The sequence below is a fragment of the Boleophthalmus pectinirostris genome, unplaced genomic scaffold, assembly GCF_026225935.1.
Source record: "Boleophthalmus pectinirostris isolate CB_2022bp ecotype Guang Dong unplaced genomic scaffold, ASM2622593v1 HiC_scaffold_19, whole genome shotgun sequence".
NCBI lineage: Eukaryota > Metazoa > Chordata > Actinopteri > Gobiiformes > Gobiidae > Boleophthalmus > Boleophthalmus pectinirostris.
The window spans coordinates 24,986,366-25,012,079 of NW_026571140.1; the positions used below are offsets into that span (position 1 = coordinate 24,986,366).

Sequence of the window (25,714 nt, forward strand, 5' to 3'; positions counted from 1 at the left end):
TTGCAGTGCTACAATGGTCAAGGTTTCTATTGCCTCTTGCCTGGGACCACATGAGTGATCTCTCCACTATACTCTGCATTCATTCACTTATTTGTAAAGAAACAGGGAAGCGTGTGTTCTTGGCTGACCAGACTACGTTACAAATGCACAAATTCACATTTCTATAGCCTATACCATCACACAATACACCACTACTCCTCAGGTACCTTGCTATTACATAATTATTATTACATTATTGCATTTCTAATAAGTTTCTGTAAATAGGCCTACCAGTCAGCTCCTTAACTCCTTATTGCGCCATTTACCATCACAATAGTTTAAGTTTGGTAATAGCCTCATTATGTGATACCGGGCAGATCTTTACTCTTGGCTCTCTGGTGTCTTCTGGCTCCTGCGCTCAAACTCGGGTTTCAGACGCTGGAGTTAATCAACACAGCGCGTAAATAATTCAGTGCTGACGGCTGTGCTTGTTGCAGAAAGAAATCCCTTGTGCGTTTCACGGCCCTCTTTTCGCACCTCCGTTTGTCCCTTACCGTTGGCCTTAATTACGCTGCGGCCCGGGGCAGGTGTATGGTTACAGAGGGACGGACTCGGCGCAGACCTGCGGCCAAGACGCACGACGCGCTCAGGTCTGATGAGGAGTGGACGGAGCACGCGGCTTAGACAGTCCGTTTACTGAGATAAAATAATGTTCAGCCTTATTGTGCATCGAGCCCAGCTGATCTATGTGAACAATTCATCTACTCCAACTGGATAAACTGTTTTTGTTGAAGAAACCGAGAGCCCGAAATAAGAGGATGTGGCTGACGGGCGGAGCGGGAGTCCTTTTTGGTGAGTTATACTGAAATATTGACTGCCATGAGAATAATAAGTGAAACTGTGTTTCTGGTAGCCTATTATATTACATTTTGTGATGTGCTTGGGCATTTACTCTGATTTTCGAAATGTAGCTGACCAATAGCCTATAGTTTTTTTTTTTCACAACACACATTTTGTTTACCAGATGTGACATTGCACCATCCACCCAAACATACTAAAATTACACCAATGAATATAGCCTACTAAAAGAAGTGTAATTAACATTTGTGTCCTCGTGTCTGCCTTATCGGGTTCTGATATTAGTGTCTTTGGTTGAGTTTGCTCTGCCAGGACGCTCCAAATTGTCCAATAGCCTAACATACAATCAATCAATGACTGTGTGATATAGTACAAATTGGACATTTTTGCAAGACACATTATTCTCTGGCATATTGTTTGAAAATCAAGGAGTCATGAAGATATTAGTGGAAGATTTAAACCTGGATATAATAAGACCTGGCCTAGGCGTTTTTTTCAATGAAACTTCCTTATGGAAAGTTTGATCATCACCTACTTTGTTTACCCTCCACTGCTCATTGATTAAAGCTTAAGAATAATTAGTGTATCAGTCTATAGATATCCATTTGTGGTAGGCTAATGTTAAAGGACCTATATTACATTATTTTCTGATGTTATAATGATTTTACTCATCAAAAACATACCAGGAGATGAGTTTTGTTTCATTCGCACATGTTTAACACAAACCCTGCATGTTTAGGCTCTTCTCTCAGTTGGAAAAAAAGTGCTCATTATGTTTTTATACTCCATAAACCATCACTAGAATCAATTAGATAATTTCAGCCCTGGAATTGCCAATGCCGACTAAACAAATTGCAAAAGGTAACTGTTAAAAACTACCACTACATGACATCACAAGTCCCAAGAGCATTTTGAGCTTTGGAGATGTTGACAGACTAAAAAATTAAAGCATATTTATTTGTTCAAAGATGCAAAAAACCCAAGGCACTCACTGGTTAAAATAAAATGCCTTTATTAGTTTACGGCATGTTTTAATGGACAACTTACAAAGTCCCGACGCGTTTCAGCCTATGGCTTTCCTCAGGGGACAAACTGTTTGTCCCCTGGGTTTTTTGCATCTTTGTACTGACTTCCCTTCCCAAAGAGCACCACTGAGTTGGATCTACTGTGTATTATCCTCTGGAGGTCCAGGAAGCGCTTCTTCTGAAACATTTTTCTTATTTATTTGTTCTTCTCTTTTGTAGCGATCATCTGTGCGGTCCACTTGGCCTGCTCAGAGTCCAAAATCATCCACAGAAAGGCAGCCCCCATTCCGGCCAGTGGCAGCAGCCTGGAAAAGGACATCCAGATTGTGATCAATCAAATCTACTCTCTGTCTGAACCCAAAAGCCAGACCCGCAGCACTGACCCTCTCCCAGTCAAGGGCGTGGACCTTAACGCTTACTACAGCGTCATGTCCAACCTGTATGTGCTCCTGCAGCCTCTGATGAGAGAAGGGTTCATAGAAGATCTCCCAAAGATGTTAGTATGTGTCTTATCAGGGAAACAGGACTGCGGACTGGAGGCAGAGCTGATCAGGGCTGTTTCCGTGGAGATGGGTCCAACTGTTATAGCTGCAGTGGCGTCTCTGACCAGTCCAACGTGCCCCACAGACTTTGGCACAAATGGAGATGCGTACAGCTTCTTCAGAGCATATTTTCAGATGAGCGACTCAACCTTGGCCACTCTGGTGGGGATACAAGATATTTTTTTGAACATCCTGACTTATTTGCCTGTATCTGGAAACCTGGTGGATGCAGTGAGTGGCCTAGTGGACACTCTAACCAAATACATATTAGAGGTTTTGTTTTCTGTACTAGAGGTACCTGTCGAGTACATAAAGATAGCACTGCAATTTGGGATCAGAGTGCCCACACTGGACAACCAGGGGAAGTGTGAGCATGGTAAGAGTTTATTTATATTATTTGCATATGTAAATGTATTTTCAAATGTGAATTATACGAAGGTGATGGATTGTTATGTTTGTTTCACAGGAGATTTGAAGCAGCTCATCATGTGGTAAGTCCTCAAATATTTTACAGGATTAAAGTTTCATCACAGGAAATACTCTGGGTAATTTAGATAATGTAATAAATATTGTGTTAAAATCATTTTAAAATATAATCACATTCCTTTTGTCAACATCCTCACTGATAAAAGCATTAATTTAAAGGTGCACTATGTAACATTTCTGGTGCTTGTAACATTACTTTATAGCAGGTGACTACCAGCTGTACTTATTTGATTATAGGTCTTTTTGTTGCTTAAAAATGCCTTGACATATTTTTACTATGAGCAGGCTCCTTCCTCACAGATTTAACTTGTAACTTGGCCTTGTGGCATCACCTGGTTTTTCTTTATGTATTAGTTAAAACCATACTGTGGAACATTCCGGGCAAAGCAGTAACATTTCCTGTGAGACAAGCAGATAATCATAATAATGCCTTGCACTTGTAATGTGCTTCACAGGCTTGTTGAAGCCCCTTAAGTTCTTATGCTCTAGTCATTATTCATTCACACTGTACTGGGTGGACTGATGGAAGTAATGGCCAATTGTCCACCTGAAACGGTCCATAGTGCACCTTTTAATATACAGCATGCATTTATTTATAGAGGTACATCTTTTACATGTTAACATTTCTGTTTTGATCAGGGGTCTTCATCACAACGTGAGCTGGTCTTTCGGTACAGCACTTATTGACATTCTTCTGGACATCTTTCTGGCTCCAGACCAGTCCGTCTGCACATACCCCAGTTCTAACTGCCCTGGGGTCCCTTTCCAGCGATCGGCTCTGGACTCAAACAAAAACATAGACATTTATCGCAACATCCTACTGCAGTGTGACCACCAAAACCTGGCTGAGCTGAATGATACAATTTGTCCAGAAATTGTATCAGGTTTGAGGAAAACACCTTCTGTCTCTGTGCTTTTGTTCTGCCAAGCGCTGAGCTCCCTAAACCCCAAACAGATAGAGCTAGTTTGGAGCAATGCTTGTTATGTTTTCCAAGCTGTCATGTCACCGCTGACAACCAGATCAGCAGTCGATTGCCCCAATGTAGGCACTTTTCCTAACCCTGTTGTCAATCCGCCTCCTACATCTGCACCTAACCCACCACTGAGACTAGTTAGAGAAGCAACTAATCTTAAGCAGCTTGCCTGTAATTACAACAGCTGGATGGACACTATTTCAGTCGACCCTGTGATGGTGTCTCTGTGTGGGGACATCCAGTGGGAAGAGTTTGTGAAAAATGTGTGTAACAATGCTACACTAATGAAGAAGCTGCTTTCAGATAATACAAATATTTGGTTGTACGCATATTGTGGGAACTCAACTGCAAACCTGGACTACATGGTGACTGAGCACTGCCTGTATGACCAGTGGATGTTCCAGTCTTCAGTAATTGATCCATATCTCCTTGATTTCTGCATGATACTGGACAAAGAGCGCCTCTCTCTGCTCATATGTCAAAATTTAGGATTCTTTATGCTGTTATTTTCCAATCCCCTAAATGCACATCTCATGCCAAACTGTTCAGAAATACTGCCCATGCCCCCTCCCGTCACAGAAGTAGATGCAGTGGATCCGTGCCAGTATTCACGCTGGCAAGACGTGTCTCTGATTCATCCTAATGTAATCTCTCTATGCTCTCAGTTCAATGCAGAGGATTTTACTAGAGAAGTATGTGCAAACCAAACCTTTCTGAACAAACTTCTGCTCAGCAAGCAAAACGACTGGCTACGACCACATTGTGCAAAAGCTGTTTTAGAAATACCATCGCCAAATCAAGAAAACTTTAATATAACAGAATGGTGCGCCTATCAAACGTGGGCGAGTCGCTATGTTGATGACTCAGTGGTGGGTTTGTGTTGGCAGCATGACCAACTGGCTTTTCAGAAAAATGTCTGTTGCAATGTAACAGTTTTTCAAAAGCTTCTGCAGGACCCTCGCAACACTTGGCTGCGTACAGTTTGCAATGATACTGAAGAAATTGATAAGGCTCTGCTCATACAACAGGTGAGTGGTTAATAATGCTATATAGTAAATGTATAGTAGGTTGTGTTCACGTTGTAGTATTTCATAATGTTATAATTTCAGATAGACAGCTTTCACCTATATTACTTTATGGAAAAAAAAAAATCCAATAATATGATCCTCACTTTTCTGGTGGAGGGTCTTCTCCTGCTTTTTTCCATGGTGATGTTACTATTTTGCCTGTATTTTCCCACAGTATGGCATAAAACATGTATATCTCTATAGAAGCAAGCCGATGACAGCACCAGGCTAAGTTACAGGTCAGATCTGTGCAGAGGCAACCCCACTTTCTATAAGAATACATATTTTTAAAGCTATTTTTGAGCAATAAAACACCTGTAAATCAATAAATACAGTATATTTAACTGTAATGCCATACTGTCGAATCTGCCAGGCAAAGCAATGAGATCTCCATGTGCGGACACCCCATCAAAAAAGTTATGTAGTGCACCATTAAAGTCCTTTCAATGAAGTCATTGTGGGGAAAAACAAAACAAAAACAAAACTTATTTTTGTCTAAGCTGACAGAGAAGATGTTGAACTTTGCACCAGTTTTGTTTCGTGTGAATGAGCCCAGTAATTACAGATCTATTAACCACAAACTAGGCCAAAAGAAAATTGAATTCTCTCATCTGGACAAAAGTTTTTAAAGAGTGGATATGTTTCGGCTCTGCAACTACCATAGAATTCTGATCTGACTTCCAGCTCAATTAAAGGTCCTATATCATTGGTCTCCAACCTGTAGCTCAGGAACTACCACTATCTCTCCACCCCCTTCCAAGTAGCTCTCCAAAGGATTTCTGAATTATACATATTGTACTGAATGACTCAAATCTGATGAACTGCCATTGTAAATGTATAATTTTGATACCTAACTTTGGGCACTAGCTCAACCAGCTCACCAGGAGAAAAAGCTTGGAGACCCCTGTCCTATATTATGCAATTAATATAGGACATATTAACATGGCTTAATATTAACATATTAAGCCATGTTAGAATGCTGTTACCTGGAATTGTTGTAATGTTTGTAATGAGGAAACAACATTATAACATAGATCAGAAAATAGTAAACTATGTGCCCTTTAAACAATGTGATGCAATGTGATTGTAACCAATAATGTTTTACTCATTTGTATTGTTTGAAAACAATTTTGTATGTTTCATTTTTTTAGGTTTGTAAGTATGGTGAATGGACCAGGCCCATAATTGTGGACATGACTGAGGTAGCCGTGTGTGCAGTGGCAGACCCTAGTAACTTCATCTCCAAAGTTTGCCTCAATGGGACAGTTCTCAAAAACCTTCTGGCCAATCAGGACAACACATGGCTAATTCAACATTGCTCCAACCACACCAGTAAAGAGGAAAACTCTAATGGAAGAAATGAGACAGGCATTGTGGGATTCAACCCCAGAGACCAGTGTCTATATTTGAGCTGGAGCGTTGCACTTCCAGATCCAGTACTGATAACCCTGTGCTGGGAGCATGACCAAGCTAATTTTGTGTCTGTTATCTGCCTTAATTCAAATCTTCTATCTGTACTGTTGCAAGAACCATACAGCGCCTGGGTGGGGTCTGCGTGTGCCTCTGCAGCTAATGTCACTAATACTAGACCCAGTGAACCTCATCTCTGTTTAGCTCAAGATCTGATCAAGAAGTTTAACTGGACATGCTCACTGGACCTTATCTTAGCCTGTCAACCTGGGGCCGGACCAAATGTGATGATGCAGATGATTGTGCGCTGTTGGTTAGAGAATGTGAGGACCAGGATGAGCCACCTGCTGACCCCAGAAGTGATCGCTGTGTTGGACCAGGCTATGAGCATGGCTGTAGTGTCATTGTTAGCGCTGGAGGAGATTCAGAACACGACGTATCATGTGACTGAGAATATACGCCTCAGTATTATGGCGACCGTGGAGACGTTTTTCAAAAAGGAAACCGACTTTGTCAACAAGAGGGTGTTATTGCAGTGCTTTGGGGTAAGAAGTTCTGATCATTTGAATTAAGATGTTCTAAGGTTTGTGCAAGGTGACCATTTAATTAGTTAAAATAAGAATAACCTGACAGTCAACCAAACTACATCAAGTGTCTGATCCCAGGCTACTACACAGGGCATACCTAGGGCTGGGCAGGCGATATTAAAGAACCAAAAAAAAAAAAAAGAGAGAATTCAATAATCAAGATTTTATTGTTTGAATTTCTCATATTGAACACAATTTTTTTATTCAATTTTATTTTGTCTTGTTGAATATAAGCCAGTTAACAAAAAGACAGAGGATTGACTGTGGACCTTTTGAATAAAACACTAAATTATACCATTGTTGATGAACAGAAATGCCTGAATCTCGATCTTGATTAAAATTTAATTAATCGCACAGCACTAGAAGAGAGATTTGTATACCAGTCACCTCTCTATTTAATGAGTAATTAATTCTTTAATCATGCAGACTACCTTTAATGTCATTGTATAGCTTGACCTCAGCCTACAGGCGACTCTGGATACAGTTACAATCCTGCCACTGATATCTGCATAATGAATGTGGCCTTGTACTGCAATCTTTACAAACGTAACACTTGAGAATACAATACAATACAGATGATCAGATTAATACTGTATGTGTGTTTTACAGAGGGTACTCACCAGCCTCACGCAGACGCCACGAGACATCACCCCAGACGAGTTTAACTTTTTCCAGGTAATGTTTCACCATTACTTATTATCTATTTATTTAGCATCCTATCACTGTGTACCTGTACACAAACCTATATATGTGTATACAGGAGTACTTTAACATACCAGTGGACAAGTTGCGGTCAGTGCTCAGTGGATCTCACGTCACAACCATTCGAATGATCCTCCTGTACTACAGCCAGAAGAAGGACAATCTACAGGTACAAAAACACATACAACTGCAATTAGAAGTAGGAGATGTATTGAAAAATAAGTATATTATCTAAAAAATAATAAAAAATACTATTTGCTAATTTGGCAAAGAGCTGATAAAAAACAAAACAAACACTGTAATCTTAAAAAAAAAAAAAAAAAAAAAAAAAAAAGGTATAAAAACTGTTTCTGATAAATTGCAATAATATTGTAATGTCATCAAGATAACCCCCAAAAAATAAAGATAATTAATTTTTGTCAACACCACCCACCTCTAACTTCTATCCCACTTTTCACCTGCTTCATGAAAGTTTTCTGTGTCACAAGATATTTGAGTTGAAAGCAGGTGTCAGATTCCTGCTGACACCAATCTGATTTGTGTTTTCCAGCTTCCACAGAACTACCTGCCCACGCTGGCGTCAGTGCTTTTCCAGACACACCTGGCCACAGATGGAACTCTGTTTTCAGACCTGGCATCACTCTTGGCTCTGGCCAGTCCAGCGGACATCAAGGCTCTGCCCCTGCTCCAGAACAACGCCAAAGTGTGAGTGTGCACGGCTCTCGGCTGTATTCAATCTGCGGATCATGTATCTCAGTACTAATCTTCTTTCAAAAATTGTCCAACCTAAACAAAAATATGTTTTATGATCTCACTGAATCAATTTCCATCAATAGATTTATATAAAACACTTAATTCCCTCAAATAACTTTTTTCAAATCCGAAGAAAATGCACTTACTGGCAGGCTCTCAAACAATAATTACAACGTCCAAAATCCACACTTCTTTTTGTTCAAAATATTATCTAGATTTATTCGCCTGAAATACATTTACTTTTAGTCATTTGTGGCATTTGAGTCATATTCTTATATACAAACATGTAATACATTTTTAAATAACTTAAGTACTTAAGGGAAATCTTGTGGTTGATTTCTCCACATTTAAGATACTCCTGTTCACCTGCCTCGTGTCACCTTAAGGTAAGACTATAGAGAGCAAAGCTGAAATCTAAACTTAGCTCCTATATCAGGCTGGTCTTGGAAGCAATACGTCATTACACCTTGAAGTGTCAGGGACATACATTATGCATAGAAAGTAAAGGAAACCCATTCACTCCATAGAATTAAATCTTCTCAGGGTAGTTTATACGTTAAGTGCTAAGTAAGTATTCACTAAACAGGTCATTAGATATGATTTCTGCCCTTCCCTCTTCTACAGATTTATTTGTGTCTGTACATAATCTTGCCATGCTCTAATAAATGCATACAAACATTTAAATCTGAATTTGTATTATTAACATATTTTTAAGCTATCATAAAATTCCACTGTTATATTTTGGATTCATAATTTAAAGGGCCTATACTACACCATTTTCTTATATGTGTTTTAATATTATTGTTCCTGAAGTTGTGTTTTGTTTGATTCACACATGTTTAACACACAAATTCTGCATATTTATACTGAGTTCTTCTCTCAAATGGAAACTACTGTTCCACCTTGAGATGTCATGTGGTAATACAGGAAGTGCTCCTCTGTATTTTTAAACTACACATGTCTTCACCTGAATAATTTGAATGACTTTAACACTGGAATTATCAATCTCTACTGAACAAAATGTGGAAGGTAGCTGTTAACTTGAAATTACAGCTTCACAAGATGACATCGCGACATCACAAGCCGGAACAGAGCCCTCTGAGTTTTGTAGATGTAGAGAGACTAATAACAAAGGATTGCTCAAACCTGCATGAATAAAACTAAACACAAATCCAGATGTGTTTTTGTTGTGGAAACAACATTCTAACATGGCTTAAAGCTGACAAGAGCCAATATAATATATAGGACCTTTAAATTTTATACATACACGGTAACCTATATATCTCTTTGAAAAGGTGCTGCTATTGGGGAACAACATACACCAATTTCTAAGACTTTCCTCTCTTCTAAAACACACTAACTGTAACTAACTGCATCTTTTCAGGCGAGAGACCATAAACCTGTACCTGGACCAAATGTCTCTGGAGCAGCGTAATGCATTTGGCGCCTGGCTTGGCACAGTGATGCTCCCAATCAACATCACCAGAGGTCAACAATCGCTCATCAGGGACACCGGAAACCTGATCACTTACCTGCCCTTCTACAACTTCCAACACCTCTCAGCTGCTCAGGTGACAGCCCCGAGCTTTGATACCAGGCGGGGTAACTGGAGAAGTTGGGCATCTGTGTGTGCCATTAGCCCTAAGGCAAAACACCGCTACAAGTCTCACTGCAGCCAACAGAGCACACAAGCCCTCTGTCTCTGTCACATTTCATATGCTGGGGCTTCCTGTTTGTAATCAATAAGTGAACATGGGACCACTTAAATTAATAATACCATGGTACCAACTTGTCAGTGAACACATTTACCTAATTTATTGTTGAGTAATTTGCTGTTTTACTGTTTATTCTCACTTCTCACAGCTTATGGATGGGTTAGATGTTCTACAGAAAAACACCCTGAGTCCCATAAAACAAGAGTTCATAGCACAGCGCCTCATTGGGATTTACAAAAACCTGACGGCTCAGGATTTTATCAGGTCAGATCTAATGTGTTTACAAACACTGCAGATACATGTTCTCTATAGTCTATATTTGTTATTACAGCTGCTATAAATAAATCCACATACAGTTTGGATTGTTGCTGATAAATTGATGAATAATTACGATCACTTCTGATTTGGCAGGCTTGGGCCTATCATATGCAGAGCCGATCCAGAAGACCTGATTGTGTACAAAGGAACTGAGGCTTTTCCTGTTATCCAAGACGCCATCAGAAACTGCACCCGCGATGGACTCAATCTGCCCAGCTACTTGGTATTTTTTGCTCTGATAACTGTCTTACTACTTTATTATTGTTTTTTATGTAAACAAATCCTGTGTACATGCTTCTTTTTTGTAGCTCTCTCGTTTGCTCCTAAACAACACCCAGACCGTTGACCCGTCAGTGTTGACAGGGGAGCAGATCACAGAGACAGCGCACCTCCTGCCCATGCTCGGAGTGAGCTTCATACAGAACCTGAGTCCATCACAGCTCCTCAACGCTCTGCCCACCATCAAATCAGTCACATTCAGCCCAGCACAGGTACACAATAGTCAAGCACTATTACTGTATAACCCCACAGACTTACCCTATCGCAGCATGTTGTTACTTTCACTACATAAGTCCTTGTTTGTTTTGTACACGGTTGACTGGCTGCAGCTGGCAGTGCTGACAGACAGCTGACAGGCTGCTGTCTGCAGGAAACTGAGCTCATGAACCAAAGACCCGACCTGGGTTTAGTGGCAGTCTCCCAGCTGCTGTCTCGACCACACGTGTTACTTTAAACCATAAACCAGTACTTATACTTCCATGTCAGTCGTTTAAGATATGGATGAAGGATATGAAGAAATATTCTGCCTTACAAAGGAAAAGTACAGTAACTCCGTATTTTGTTAAAACTGAAAACAAAACAAAACAAAAGAAAAAAAAAAACACCTTTCATATATTATAGTTTTTTTTTTTGTGGCAAAGTTCAGCTTTGTCCCGGCTTTTCTGAGATGTTTTGATGTGAAATTTGCAGTAACTACAAATTCAAATACAACTCAGAATGTTCTAACTGCCACTGCTGCACTTTTCCATTGTTTTGCTGAATTTCACGCTAATTTCTTATTTATCACACAAACTAAAATACTTGCTTGGCTGTAAAGGATCTGTGCAAAGATGTTTTCTGAGACCATCTCATTTTTTGTTTTACTGTTTACTTGGACTTATACTTATAGCCTATACTGTTGATTATTAAAATTAACGCTGAGAGATTCTTAATAAAACACTTTGTCAGATGTATCAAATTTCACACAGATTCATTTCTCTTTTGTTGACAGGCCTCTATAATTGTAGACAAGCTGTCTTCAGTTATGAAAGTAAGTACTTAATTATTAATATGAATAGTTCTTTTGGATTAGTACATATCCAGTGACACAAACATCATGTTTCTTCAGATTAGTTCTCCAGGGATGCTGCAGCAGCTCGGCTCTCTTGTTGTGGGAGTGAAAAGTGAATTCCTTTTGACACTGACCTCTGAGAGGCTCCTGTCCTCACTGCCCTCTATGGCTCAACAGACTCCCAGCTTCAGTCCAGCCCAATGTAATGCCATTGCCACAAAGCTCTGGGTAAGGCACATGTTAAATAGATTTTAAATCTGGAATAATGTTTAACCAAAGCCCTCCTGGTTTTGCCATGGTTAGGGCTTTGCAGACGTGCCCAGCTGGTTGGATGAAGTGGAGCCTCTGCTCTTCTGCACTCCTTTGGTCAGTGTCCTGGACAGGACCGGCCCGCTGGTCATTAACCTCACCACATCAGTTCAAAAGCCCTGGAACACACAACAGGTAGCCACTGAAACTGTACCGTACATCTGTAAAGTGTACACTTCCGATCTTTGTTTTAATCTGATTAAATCTGTTTTCTAATTAAAGATGCTTTTTCTGTTGGCCTCGTGAAAAGGTGTATGATCTCAGTTAGCTCTTAAATATTTAACTTGAGAAGCAAAAGCTTCTCTGACACTTTGTTGAATAGACACACTGGCAATGACACTGTTTTCATATCACATTACAGCCAACAAATTTGCTTTTTCCATCCAGGCCCAGGCTATTTTCAACAAAGTGCTTGAACTGAAGCCAAGGTTAATCAGAGAAGACTTCCTGTAAGTTCTATCTGTTTGTATGGACATATGATCCGTCAGGTAACCTTGTTAATATTGTCATTTTTTCATTAGGAGCCTTGGGACAGCAGGCCAAGGAGTTACCTGTAAAGTTTTACTAGAGCATCTCAGAGCAAATCGTTCTCCTTCATCAGTGAGAAAGATCCTGCTCTTCCTGCAACAGCAGCACAGTCTTCTTCACACTTCACTGGTATAAAATATATTAATATTTAGGTTTTGTTAGTTTAGTTCATGCGGGCATCTTAAATTCCATTCTGCTTTTCTGAATAGAAAAAATGTGTGGTTGATGAGGTGTACCAGTATGACTTCTTCCCAGAAGTTCTGTCAAATTTTGGAGCTGAATTGGCTCTTGCAATACCGTAAGTTTGTGCAGTGCACCTCGATATTATGAAACTAAGTACATATTTCTGTTGTGATTTAGTCGTGTACTGTACTCTGTGAAGCTGAATACTTTTTAATATCCTCCGGTCTTTGTAGAGTGAGCACTGTTAAGAAGTTCTCTGTGGACATCATGGACTCTCTCAGAGCTCTGATCATCACAGAGCCTCAACATTTTCTTCTATTGTCCAGAAAGAAACAGGATCTTTTGGTGGATAAATAGTTCAAAGACTGGTACCTTATTGCACAAACTATGTTTTTGACAGTTAAACAATATTTGCGTGATAGTGTAAGTATGTATTGCTGTTCTGCAGAGCATGTACACAGGGGTATACACTGAGGAGGAGTTTCTCTCCCTGGGGATTATGGCTACATTTGTGACGGATGAGATATTCATTCAGCTTGACAGAAACTTTTTCATGGAAAACATGGATTTTTTACAGACCTTCTGTTATGGCACCACTAAAATGGACATAGTAGCACGTATCTTACAGGAAACAGCCACTTTTGGGTACAATTTCACATTTAACTTTATGTTTTGGTCAATATGGTCATTCAGTATTTAAACATTGTGCTTTCTCATAGACCTGTGAAAACATGGACAAAAGCCACACTTAGTCAAGTGGGCAGATTTCTCTTCTTTCTACCCATCAATAAACTTCAGGAGATCCCACAAGTGAGTTGAAACATTTACACCAGATTTCCTGCATGTTCTATAGTACGGATTAGTAGTACAGATTGTTACGTGATACAAGGAAAGATAAGGCCAATGAAGCTGGTAAATGAATCTCCCAGTGTCACATCACAGTAGAGTCACCATGGATTCCCCTGCCTTTCCGTCGTGCGTGTGCGTGTGTGTATGTGGGTGTGTGTGTGCGTGTGTGCATGTGTGCGTGTGCGTGTATGTGTGTTTGCATGCGTGCGTGTCTGCATGTGAGTCAGTGCCCATGTAATGCTGTATGTGCTGTGCCCTCAGGAGCTGATGTCTGTGGCCCGTATTGAGAGGCTGTTCATGGTACAGCGAGAGTGGGAAGGTGGGCCTGTTGGAAGTCACTGCCTGGATGCCAGTGAAAGGAAGAGCAACTTTGAAAAACAGCAATTTGTCCTGCAGTTTTTTTTGGGTTTCCTTAAAGTTCTTTCGAGTAAGCAGTCCAGTAATATATAGGATTATTGCTGCAACTCAAATGACTTTTAAGTATTTTAACTATTTTATATACAAATTGTATTAAACACAAATCACATTTACTTTCCAGCACCTCAGATAGTTCCTACCTGTGAGATTCTCCATTCAACCACTCCCTCTGTTTGGATATCTGCCAGCTTGACCAGTATGTCCTCTTCTGCATTTCTCAACTGTTTAGAGTTAATGGGTCAGGATCCATTTTTGCCCTCTTACCACCGCATCCAAGTGTTACAGAAAGTAAAAAAAGTAAGCCTTCAATCTCAAAGCCTTCAATCTTCAATCTCAGACCCACAATAAAACTTGAAATTCTGTAGTTTTTTACAATTCTTGATGTTTTCCTCATAGATGTATGGTCCAGTTTCTTCCTTCACCCAGTCACTCATCTCTCAGCTTGGGAGAATAGCAGTGGAAATGACAAATGAGGAGTTGAGCAGCCTCCAACTTTCTGACCGTAACACCATCTCTGCTCTGGGGGCTGTTGATCTGTGGTCCAGCAAACAGGTCAGTTTGTCAAAAATTATTGGAGTATGCTGTAGATTGTGGATGAACTATGTTAATCATGTTCAATATAAACATTTTAATTGCAGCAAGAAATTCTGTTTACGACTGTATTAAACTCAACCAAGCTGAGTGTGAGCCAGCTGGACTCCAGCACTCTGGTGGCTCTGGGTCATATTGTGTGTGGGGCTAAAGCATCTGAAATGATTTATTTCAACGCAGTTGAGTTCAGGTAAATAAAAGTTCACTTGAGCAGCATTTGAGCTCTGACCCTGGGCACTGATCTTGTACTATGTCTCCACCTGTTGGCTGCAGTAAGGCAGTGCTTTACCTTGGTCAGCTGAAGCTAAAGTGTGCAGAGGACCAGTTGAGGGCTATGGTTGGGCTGCTGAACAATGCCCTTGCCTTTGGACCCACTCCATTCTGGGGAACTAATGTTTTCATTGAGATTGGAATAATAGCAGGTAAAGTCAATTTACTATTATACAGTCCTCACTGAGACGTTAGCAGTTCCATCTTAACAGCGAGCTAAACTCTGATTCACTGAACTGACGAGACAACTGTTGAAGTTTTCGCATTTAATGCTTATGCCTGAAATGCAGAAGAACTATCCTGTAAAAACTACAGCCACATATTGGGATTCTTAGTTCGGATAAATAAAAGCAAGACTTACTGAACATTTCTTGTTCTTTCATAGCTGGTCTTCCAGATATAGACATGTCATCCTTGGTAAGAGCTCAAATTGAAGGAATTACACCGCTGGCTATCTCAGTCATTCCACCTACAAAATTTTCTGTAAGTATACAAAATACACATAACTTGTACAAAGCTTGTTTATTTAAATATATGTTTTTGTCTCACTGGATCCAGGTTGTGTTCAGCTATCAGCAGATCAGCATGTTTTCCCACGAGCAGGCTGAGGCGGTGCCCTCCACAGTAATCGATGCACTGTCCTATATGCAGAAGCAAGCTCTGGCCATGGTGCTAACGCCCTGGGAGAATCGGCCTGTGGACTTCAGAGGTACGAAGAGATATATATATATATATATATATATATATATATATATATATATATATATATATATATATATATATATATATATATATATATAAAATGGAGTACAAGTACAATGGAGATTGATAAACAGGTGATAAACTGTGGCTACTTCTTTGGACATGACAAATAAGGGAAATAATTTGAGAGATGATAAATTTACAAAGAGTGGTGAAATAAGTAAAACACATTTTGACAAAGAACAATGTAGCCCTTTAAGTAGGTTGAGTTTTTAAAGACATGGTTATACACTGATGAAAAGAATTTTATATGTTTCCATTGTTATTTGATTAATTTTTCTTTCCTAATCATTTCAAATCATGAATATTATGTTGCTTTCTTTTGTTGTGATTTGTTCTAATTTGTTTTGATTTGTCCATTTGTGTTTCTGTGTCCACAGGGAGGTCGTTGGGGCTGTCACTGAGCCACTGTCCCGTGTGTCTGTTATTGGGATTGCTGATGCTGCTGGTTGTCCCATCATGACCTTATCTATGCTTGGACATGACCCCACTCAACTCTGCTTCATTACAAACACACCCACCTGTGTTTCATTTGTGCAATATAATATCTATTTGTACACAGCACTTCAAGATTACTATGTACAGTAATTTATTAAATGTATTTTTTCAGCACTGAATAAACCAAAGACTTAATTATGAATGTTTAGAGACAGTATTTATATATTTATGTATTTAAATATCTGCACAATACTGTTATCTTGACAAAATTAGAGTCTACTCAAGTAGCATAGGCCTATTTTGTTAAGAAGAAACTGTTGTAGTACGTTTTTTGTATTGTTGTGCGGACATGTTTGACAATGATCAGACTCAATAAAAGTAGCACACTCTCTGCAGTCCATTTCCACTTACTGTGTCAATAAAATAAATAAATAAATAAATAACATAGCACAACAGAGCACTGTAGGTCTAGTATGATATAGTAATAGAGGTAGTAGCAGCAGAATATGCCTCCCTTACTAATACTTTATTGGCAATGGCAATAGTCTCTAATAACATTTATAAGTGATAGTATTTGTTAATTTTTACTAGATTCATTATTAATTAAAAAACAATCATAGTAGTCTGCCTCCATTTGTATTTAAAAGTAAAATACACTTTTGTTCTTTTGAGTTAATAAAAATCAATGGTTTGAGTTGATGTGAAACATAAGACCATTTATTTCCATGATCTACATGAGATGTAGGCAGTTTAGGGCAAATTGAGGACGGCCTGAGGATAGAGGCGCGTGTGACGTGCGGGAGGTGGGAGTGCGGAGCTGCTGACTTCACCGTGAGCCTGTCAAACACTACACAGGCAACATGGCGGACTGGGGTGAGAAACTAACTTAGGAAGGATAGCAGCTCTAAAGCTATCCCGTCCATAAGTACTCTTCCTGTTAGACAAACTCAAGAGTGTAGCATTGTCGCTCTCCTTCGTTAGATGTGGATTGGTCTAACAAATTTAATGTTGTCGATTTTTCAGACGCTGACAGCTTCGAGCCGGAGGAGCCGATTAAAAAGGCGCCAGCGCTGGACAAATGGGAAGGCGAGGACGAAGATGAAGATGTTAAGGTGAATTAAAACTTCTGCTTTGATGAGTTGATGTTGTTGTGGTGCTCTTGTGCTGTCGGATCGTCTGTGAGAAACACGCAGATGGGGCTTTGTCGGTTTCCTGTCTGACAGTGTGTGTTAGCTCCCCGTTAGCAGGCGGCTAATTCATGTGGCACATCGTGCAGCAGCAGCAGCAGCAGCAGGAGTGTTAGCCGAGCTAAGTGTAACGCTAAACGGCTCAAAGTCGGCCCCTGTCAGCCACTCTCTCCTCTCCGACTTTACTTTGACGCAGGGACAAAACTATTTTAGCAAACCAACTGGAAGTGTCACGTCTTGCCAGGCTGTGTAAGCTAACCAACAGGAATGAGAATGGCAGTCACTTTACTCAATAAGTGTTGATATTCAGCGGTTTATCAGCAGATTGTTAGATTGGTCATTGTTTGTAGTACTCGGCATGTGTCTTAAGTTTCATCTTCTTAACATTGTATAATAATAGAGGATTAAGGTTTGCCCTGAATCCTCTCAGCTCGAGTAACACGAGACAGCGTTAGCTTAAGTTGCTACCAACTTTAGCAACACAAAGATGAAATCATATGAGATGATGACTCAACTCCGATGAGCCAGGCCTGGGAGATTCCACTTGAGAGCGTTGGCAGTGTTGTGTCATTCCTCCATTCTATGTTATTATCCATGTTTACCTGGCTGTTGTCTCTGGATTTGTCCAGAGCCTCAAAATATTCACTCAGGGAATGTGCTGGGAGAGGCCCCTTCAATTGTTCTGGTCTCTGACATATGGTACAGTATCTAAAGACGCCAGTGTTTTAAATGCAACACTTGTGTCGTAATGTTTATAACTATGTAATTGCTAATAACTATGCTAAATATCTCTTGACAGCTTTGTTACTCTTCCACTTGAACTATCAATTTACCTCATCAAATTTAAAGCTAATTTTAGCCTTTGAGAAACATGAAGAACATTTACTGCCATACCGTTTTTTCTAATGTTGTGATATGATTGTCATTTGTAATGGATTCCTCTTACTGCATGCTGATGCTTTAGTATGTTAAAAAAAAAAAAGTCAGATTAAAGTAGGATACATGTTGTCTGTATGCAGTTTCGATGTTCTTTATTCAGACATCATCTAAATCAGTACATTTACATGTTGACCAATACTATTACCAACACTATTTTAAATTTTTTTGCAGGACAATTGGGATGATGAAGATGAAGAAGAGGAGAAAAAAGTAGAGGTTAAGAAAACTGGTAAGAAATATTACCCATTTAAAATGAATGCTGTTTACATATTTTATTGAGTCTGTTTTCAATGTTTTATTTTATAGAACCAAAGGTTTCAGAAAAAAAGAAGCTGAGCGAGAAAATCAAAGAGAAAGAAAACAGGTTAAGGAAAAAGCAACAGGAACAAGAAGACATGCGTCAAAATGTAATTATGAAATGCTTTTATAATTGTATTCACCCAATGTCTGAACGTTTTTAAAACAGTACTATATTCCTCTAGGAAGCAGAGCTTACCCCTGAGGAATTGATAGCAGAGAAGTTGAGAGTGAAGAAGCTACAGGAAGAATCCGATATGGAGCTTGCGAAAGATGCTTTTGGTAATTTATGAGTCACTAATGCGGGCTCAACTATTTACACAGTATTTTTTTAATAAACTTCTTTTTTGTATTGATGATTTACATGCATTACTGTCTATAAAGTGTTCAAGAATGATTTTTCCCTTTTGTTTTGCAGGTATTACTACTACTACCACTACTAGTAACAGTGTCACTGGCATTGATGCCATGTGTCCATCTTCCAGAGAAGACTTTACAGAGTTTGAAAAACTGTTGAAAGATAAAATAACCCAATTTGAAAAATCAGTACATTATTCAAGTTTCTTGGATTCATTGTTTCGGGAACTCTGTATTTCATGTGAGTATAGTAAATCATGTGCATGTAACTTGGTTATATTGAAAGTGGATCTTTTCTTTACTAATGTGACTTTGGCTTTTGCAGTGGAAGTAGAAGATTTGAAAAAAGTCAGTAATTCCCTGTCAGCTCTACTTAGTGAGAAACAGAAACAAGAAAAGGTGAGTTTCAATTCCTTTCCAAAAATATTTTCCCTAATGCTCAGTAGGGGGAGCCATTTATCAAGTTGATGACATGAGCTTCAGTTACATGCACTTGGATATGTCTTATATTCTTTATTGTGTTTAAAGCAAAACAAAGGAAAGAAGAAGAAGAAGGGTGTAGTCGCAGGAGGTGGAGGCTTCAAAGCAAAGATGAAAGATGACCTCGATTATGGAGGTTTTGAAGAAGACTATGACGACTTCATGTGACACTGGCTCCTCCGCCGCTTCCCTCTCCCTCTCAACCCTCGGAAACGCAGCTGTACCTTCTCATGCTGTCCAGTGCCATCCTGGAAAAAATCTGAACTATGTGTTGCTCCCCTTAAGTTTGCTTCAGAGACCAGAGGGACTATACCAGGGAGCAGCCAGTTTTCACTATTTTACGTTCATACATATTGAATTGCCTTTTCTCTGTTCTCATTCAGCCTTGGCTCTAACATCTTATAATCATGTAGTTTCTGTTGGGTGACCCAGCTTCAGAGAAGAAAGCATTTTGAAAACTGCTGTCGTTTGATATTTCTCGGGGCTCTTTATGTTAATTGTTGCTCCTGATGATAAAATGACAGACCCAGTATTGCAGTTAGTGTAGAGACATAGAAACAAAGGTTCTATGCAAATCCTATACCAGAATGTCGTGTATATTTTATAGGTCTGAAAAGTCTGACCATACTGTGGAGGGAAAGTATATAGTATCTATAACTTTTGCCAAATGAAGAGCTTATCTGTGCACAGTTCATCTCTGGGCAGGTTGCACTACAGGCAAAATTAACTTATAATACTTTAAAAGAACGACATTTGTTTGGAAAGGGACATACAACAAAGTATCATTTTAAAAAACTTCAGCACCTCACAGCCATTCTCTTGATACACCTCTGGAATATTGTGGAAATTGGCGCGCTTATAGGTCTTATTTGTGCATAATAAACATTTACTAATTTGATTTATACTAATGCAAAAAAAAGATCAGGCAAGTAGATTTAACTTGCTAAAACTGGTCTTCTAATTGCTTCGGTAGGCTTGTATCAAGTAAGAAGAAATGTGAGGACTTATGGGCTTCACACCAACATGGCTTCATTTGGGCTACAGTTAGTTGAAAAGGGGCATTTTCCTTTTTTCTAGCAATGGACAAAGTGTCAATGTTTAAACAGACAATAGGATGAATACAATGTGGAAAATACAGCATCTGCAGTGTTTTATAAGCATCTAATTTAATAAATCACTGATCAAAAGGAGCAGTTGTGAGTTCCTCATTACTAACAAATCAAATATTGGGACTTTCAATGGTTACAGGTGTTCACAGCATGTCTAATAAATACACTATTTACAATTTCAAGTACACATTTACCACAGAACACTTAAAAGTTTACAAATCTGCAAAAAATACATGATAATCTGAAACTGACTAGAAACAGTTAAAGCTTTTAGTTATGAAAAATACTTTTCATCAATTACAAATCGCAGTACATTTTAGTTCTCTATAATCATTCACTGTTTACGCCTCCCTGCAGGATCTCTGGTACTGCGTCTGCGGCTGTTTCGTGGTGCATTGGAGCCCCTCTGTCTCCTCCGGCCCCCCTTGCTCTCCCCCCTCACCACACTGGTCGCTGCCTGAGCCTGGGCATTTTGAACTGTCTGGAAAACACTTTGGCGACCCACTTCCTTGTCTCCGCACGTGAATGTCAATGCTACACCCTCATTACTTTTCATTACACGTGAAGTACCATCTGAAGTGCCATCAAAGCAGCGTCCCAGGGCGATCTCTTTGGCCGTGCGGGGGTCCTGGTCTGTTACTGTGTAGATCCCGTAGTTGTGACCAAGAGGGTCCAGTGGGGCTAGCATAGTGAATTCATTGGTATCATTATTGACCGCTAAAGGCAGGTGGTTGACCAAGTACTCCTGAAGCATTGTGTTGACATGATCTCTTTTGCAGCTGCCTTGTGGGATGATCTTTACCAGGGTCCTGTCTACACGCTCTTGATCATACAACATACCACTGCATTTGAACTCTACGCACACAGCCGAAACAGTGGAATGATCCATATCTCTTATACTACGAGTGTCCCGAAGGCCATACAACTGACCCACTGTCTTTGGGTGAGTCCCGCCCATATTTCTTGACCTTACATTGAGCTCATGTGGACCATTCAGCTTGACTTTAATGTAGCATGCTCTGTACTCCATCGGCTTTGGCCACCAGCTCAGGTAGTCCTCCGTCCAGCTCATTGGATCATCTTCATTGAATGGTACAGTGTTATAATCATATCTGTCCCCCTCTACTCTTGAGAAGCGAAAGTGAGCTGCACTAAAAGGGGCCTCTTCACACTCTTTTAACCCCTCAAAAGCATAGATGGGACCATTTCCCTCCTCCGCTGCATTTGAACCGGGTTTTGCCACATTGATGCTAAATGCAGTCTTCTTCAGTCTGTTATCATCATGGTCTGTGCGCCTGTAGTTGAGTTTACCTAAGAAGGGCTGGGGTACACCTATGAGGTTGGGGTTAAGTTTGGGGCTAGACGGGACAGCTTCCAGTTCCTCTCCACCAAGATTGGCCATAACAAAGGCGGTGTAGGCATCTGCTATCTGTTCATCGCAAAAGGCAGGAAGACACGCACCATTCGGGCCCGTGATAACACTATCAAATCTTCCCCATGCTCTTGGATTTGTAGAGAAACCAGCTGTAGGCTCCATGTTTATAAGGCTAACCACCACCCCTTCAACCTGCTCACTGGGCATAAAGCGCTCACTACGGAAAGCTCGGACTTTGACATAACATCTTCGATTCTCCGGGACATCCAGGTTAAACAGTCTTCTCTCTCTGATCTCCATGTTTCCAATCAGAAAAGTCCTCTCCTCACGTTTTCCTCTCTTCTTTTTCTCCATCTGCAATCTTCCCTCTTCCTCCCACAGTCCAGTTTCAGGATTCAGCGACCACAACTTCATGTTGTCAAGATGGTCAGACATGGTCACCTGCGCGGAATCCAAAAACACCTTAACTTCACCTGCGTTTAGGGGTTCATTTTTGTCCCCACTGCGAAAATCCACTGAAAACATCCCATACGTTCTTAGAGGAAGAGTGTCACCTTCTTCACCAACAAAGTTTAAATCACTTTGAGCCGCTGCAGCTGTGGACACATCTCTGGGGTCGAGGAATGTAACGCTAGCATTGACATTGCCAGTGTAGACCTCTCCACTTTCTGTGTAAAATGAATGGGGAGGAATCTGGAGTTGTACCATGGCTTCTTGTCCTTCCACTTCCCCCAGCTCAAGTGTGTTTGTTTCTGTTGAACTAATAGTCACAGGGGCTTTCTTTCTTATCAGCTTTATTTCATGGTAAACAGCTCCTCCCTTTGAGTTGAACGGAAGGACTTTAGTAGTGTTTATAAATTTCTGCATGTTGTCCACAAAGGTTAAAACTAGTCTCTCTGTGTCTGGAGGAACTTGGACTGAGAAGGTGCCCTTGTAGCCTGTGCGACTGATACGAACTCCATTCATAAAAATATGTCCAAATCTCATTGGCTCACCATTGTCCACTGCAACTGCCCTGCCATACACGGTTGCCTTGGTCTCCACACATTTCTCACAGCCACACTGGGTCACCACCATAGTTGGGAGCTCATAGCCCTGGCACTGCAGGTGCTTCTCCTCCATCCTGGCCACTCCACAGCAATAAGAAACTTTGTCTTTGCATCTGATGCCACTATCCAGCTGCCCAGAGCATGTTCTGGGAGGACACCTGCCCACGTCATAGTAGAGGGAGTTGGTGCTGTTTTGGAAGCAGTCATAGGGAAGCCGGATAAGATTTGGTTCAGGTGTGGGATTGCATGACTCTTCTTTGTTGCCTGAGAAAATATCAGGAAATTAATTTAGATAAAATTGTAAAAAAAAAATGTTCGTTTTCATAAAACTAAATTATATTGTAATCAGATACCAAGGATTTTGAGTGTGGCTGGCTTGGTCTTGATGGCTCCTGATGGTCCACTTGCTCTGCAGTAGTACTCGCCTGCCTGCTCAGGCTGAAGATTCTTCAGAACCAGTGTGCTTTGTGACTGTCTCTCAAGGAGGCTGTTGTTGTGAAACCTGTCAAGTTCATTATAAATTAAAATGCCTTTACTCTCCTGTGATAAACTAAGATTAATTTAATTGAGTGCTTTATATGTTTATTTGTTAATGATAATTGTGTTGAGATCTTACCACTGGTACGTGTCTGGAAGAGGGGTTCCTGCCACTTTGCAGCAGAATGCAGCTGTTTGTCCTTCCCTTCTGATCTTGCTTTCAGGGTTGCTTGATACATGAAGTTTCTCTGAAAAGAAAACATATGATACCTCCATGACCCATGAGGACAGAGATCCTCTCCTGTTATGGTGCTGTAGTAGCTGTACTATAGGCTATGAAGTTTCATGTATATCTGACCTGTGCGGTGCAGCTGCACACTGAGCACAGAGGTGCGGGCAGTGCTCTGTGGGACTATCACACTTTGGGAGGCATGCCCCTGCAACCTCACAGTCACTGTGGTGTTACCATCTGGACAGAGGCCTGGGATTCTGAAGTGTCCATTGTGATCACTGACTGTCAGAAGTTTACCAGAGCGCAGGATCACAGCACCCTCTGCTGCCAGGCCCCCTGCCCCACGCACTGAGCCCAGCACCATGTGGTCCTCACACATACAGGCATCACAGTCAACGTTCACTCTGCCCATCACACACTTCAGCCTGCACTCTGCTGAAAGATGAGATACAAGTTAATTTATACACAAACTACGTAGGTTGTAGAAGTTGCATGATCCAGCTCACCTTTCTTGGGACATTTAGGCCCATGGCACTCTTTACCCTCAACTTTAGACCCAATGCATGGCACAGAGTTGCTCTGACACTTTCTATAGCGGAGCTGCATCCCAATCTGCCCACAGAGAGCAGGGCATTCACTCCAGTCTGACCAGGGACCCCAGGTGCCCTCCACATCAACACTGCCTGTGGAAAAACCTGCATACATGACAACTTGTCATTACCGAAGCTCATGTTTAACATCACTTCAATCTATCTGTCTCCTTAAAAACACACAAAGGAGCAACTAATAAATTCATAAGTGTAGTGATGACTGACCAAAAGCTTACACTATCTGAAAGTTTGGTTCAGTGAGAGTCATGATCCCACCTTTTGGACAGAGGAAGCGCACAGCGTAGTTGGAGCAGTTGCGCTCTTGCCCCTGCTCTTCATTGAGGCACCAGAAGCCCACAGTGGGGTCGGCGTGGACCTTCTCCCCAGTCTCTCTTGCTGGGATCCAGTCAGTGGTTCGGGCCTCCAGTGCTCGCGGGACAGCGCACACTCGGGTTTTATAATAAAAACGAATGGCCTCCAGCTGCTCATAGTCTCCACGACCCCCTGGATGGTCCACATTGAACCAGGAAGTCCACTCATAGTTGTCTGGAGACAAAAGACACATTTTGTTGTATGACAATTCAAAATTATTATATATAATTACATTATATATAAATAAGTATATACCATCAACGTGGAATAATGATGGGTTGAGCTCTCTGTTGTCTGTTTGCCATGGTCCTAAAATTCAATTAAAATTCCAAACACTGATGTTCATGAACATAAGCAGATGAGTATACTGGCATACTTGTTTCATAAAAATAAGAACCACTTACCCTGAGCCTCAATAACAGCGGCTGCAGTGAGTCCCAGGATGAGAAGAAGAGATCTCACTGCCATTATTGCACCCCACCGCTACTTGAACTTTGACTTCCGCTTCTGGGCGTAACTCCACAGGAGATAATGCCCCAGTCTTTGAAAGGCGAACCTAAAACAGTTTACAAAACACTCGTTTTTGTTTTTACAAGCTTACAAATGGCCAAATAATCTCTTTAAACCATCTGGCAGTTGTAGTATGAAGACAGTTTTATCACACTTTAAATGCAGATAGAAATTGGCTTTGATTTGTTAGCTTAAAGTGTAAAAACTCCTTAATTTCTGTGTTCAGGTCAGAAAGGGAAAGCATTGACAGACGGAGCTCCCACTCATATTACACATCTGTGTTAGCCATCAGCATGTATCTGGGGAACACTCAACATTTCTACAAGCACTGACAAAAACTGACTCCAGTCCACCCCCACATGCAGACTGCTCTCTTGTAGGCTGTTGGCTTTACCAATTTTTACTCACCGCTGAGTTAAACATGCAGGTAGAACTACAGCTGAGACAATGGCAGTACCTTGAGTGACAATCAAGTTAGAGACCTTGTCATAAGCACTAATCATTTCTTTAACTGAAACCTCATTACTTCAATGTAATTAGCTTATTATAAACAGTGTATTTCTAATGCAGGTACTGAAATGCTGGACGTGTGTTTCCTTACCGTCCAGTAGTGAACTTTTCTTGCTTCTACCTTCAAATAACTTTTT

At 40.5% G+C, this 25,714-nt stretch overlaps 4 protein-coding genes across 7 annotated transcripts; 3 read left to right on the forward strand and 1 right to left on the reverse strand.

Moving 5' to 3' along the window:
• Positions 1-595: 595 nt before the first annotated feature.
• On the forward strand, positions 596-7,699 carry LOC129409154 (uncharacterized). The gene is made up of 6 exons (XM_055154322.1): positions 596-831; positions 2,082-2,780; positions 2,871-2,895; positions 3,530-4,892; positions 6,083-6,886; positions 7,538-7,699. Exons 1-6 carry the CDS (start codon positions 798-800, stop codon positions 7,697-7,699), a joined length of 3,087 nt encoding a protein of 1,028 aa, XP_055010297.1. The 5' UTR covers positions 596-797.
• LOC129409138 (stereocilin-like) lies at positions 7,692-16,349 on the forward strand. 3 transcript variants are annotated; one of them, XM_055154257.1, is made up of 14 exons: positions 7,692-7,799; positions 8,181-8,335; positions 9,768-9,954; positions 10,247-10,362; positions 10,510-10,639; positions 10,725-10,907; positions 11,687-11,725; positions 11,804-11,974; positions 12,050-12,190; positions 12,443-12,504; positions 12,577-12,712; positions 12,793-12,881; positions 13,000-13,134; positions 13,215-13,333. In XM_055154257.1, exons 1-13 carry the CDS (start codon positions 7,758-7,760, stop codon positions 13,121-13,123), a joined length of 1,575 nt encoding a protein of 524 aa, XP_055010232.1. In that variant the 5' UTR covers positions 7,692-7,757; the 3' UTR covers positions 13,124-13,134; positions 13,215-13,333. The 3 variants fall into 3 exon arrangements, with proteins under 3 accessions (XP_055010232.1, XP_055010231.1, XP_055010233.1); XM_055154256.1 differs by having other exon boundaries at positions 13,000-13,344; XM_055154258.1 differs by lacking the exons at positions 7,692-7,799; positions 8,181-8,335; positions 9,768-9,954; ... (7 more) ...; positions 12,577-12,712; positions 12,793-12,881 and adding exons at positions 13,486-13,576; positions 13,877-14,042; positions 14,154-14,329; ... (4 more) ...; positions 15,452-15,602; positions 16,036-16,349 and having other exon boundaries at positions 13,215-13,411.
• A 546-nt stretch (positions 16,350-16,895) lies between these two features.
• eif3jb (eukaryotic translation initiation factor 3, subunit Jb) lies at positions 16,896-20,543 on the forward strand. Of its 2 annotated transcripts, XM_020938806.2 has the most exons (8): positions 16,896-16,966; positions 17,117-17,205; positions 18,391-18,448; positions 18,526-18,626; positions 18,702-18,798; positions 18,935-19,114; positions 19,199-19,272; positions 19,402-20,543. In XM_020938806.2, the coding sequence occupies exons 1-8, from the start codon at positions 16,954-16,956 to the stop codon at positions 19,519-19,521; spliced, it is 732 nt and encodes a 243-aa protein (XP_020794465.1). In that variant the 5' UTR covers positions 16,896-16,953; the 3' UTR covers positions 19,522-20,543. The 2 variants fall into 2 exon arrangements, with proteins under 2 accessions (XP_020794465.1, XP_020794466.1); XM_020938807.2 differs by lacking the exons at positions 16,896-16,966; positions 17,117-17,205 and adding an exon at positions 17,229-17,979.
• Positions 20,544-20,679: 136 nt separating this feature from the next.
• Positions 20,680-25,030, reverse strand: cilp (cartilage intermediate layer protein, nucleotide pyrophosphohydrolase). The gene is made up of 8 exons (XM_020938805.2): positions 24,962-25,030; positions 24,813-24,866; positions 24,462-24,731; positions 24,102-24,278; positions 23,722-24,027; positions 23,503-23,611; positions 23,240-23,388; positions 20,680-23,150 (listed from the first exon to the last, which is right to left on the reverse strand). The coding sequence occupies exons 1-8, from the start codon at positions 25,023-25,025 to the stop codon at positions 20,797-20,799; spliced, it is 3,483 nt and encodes a 1,160-aa protein (XP_020794464.2). The 5' UTR covers positions 25,026-25,030; the 3' UTR covers positions 20,680-20,796.
• Positions 25,031-25,714: the final 684 nt, after the last annotated feature.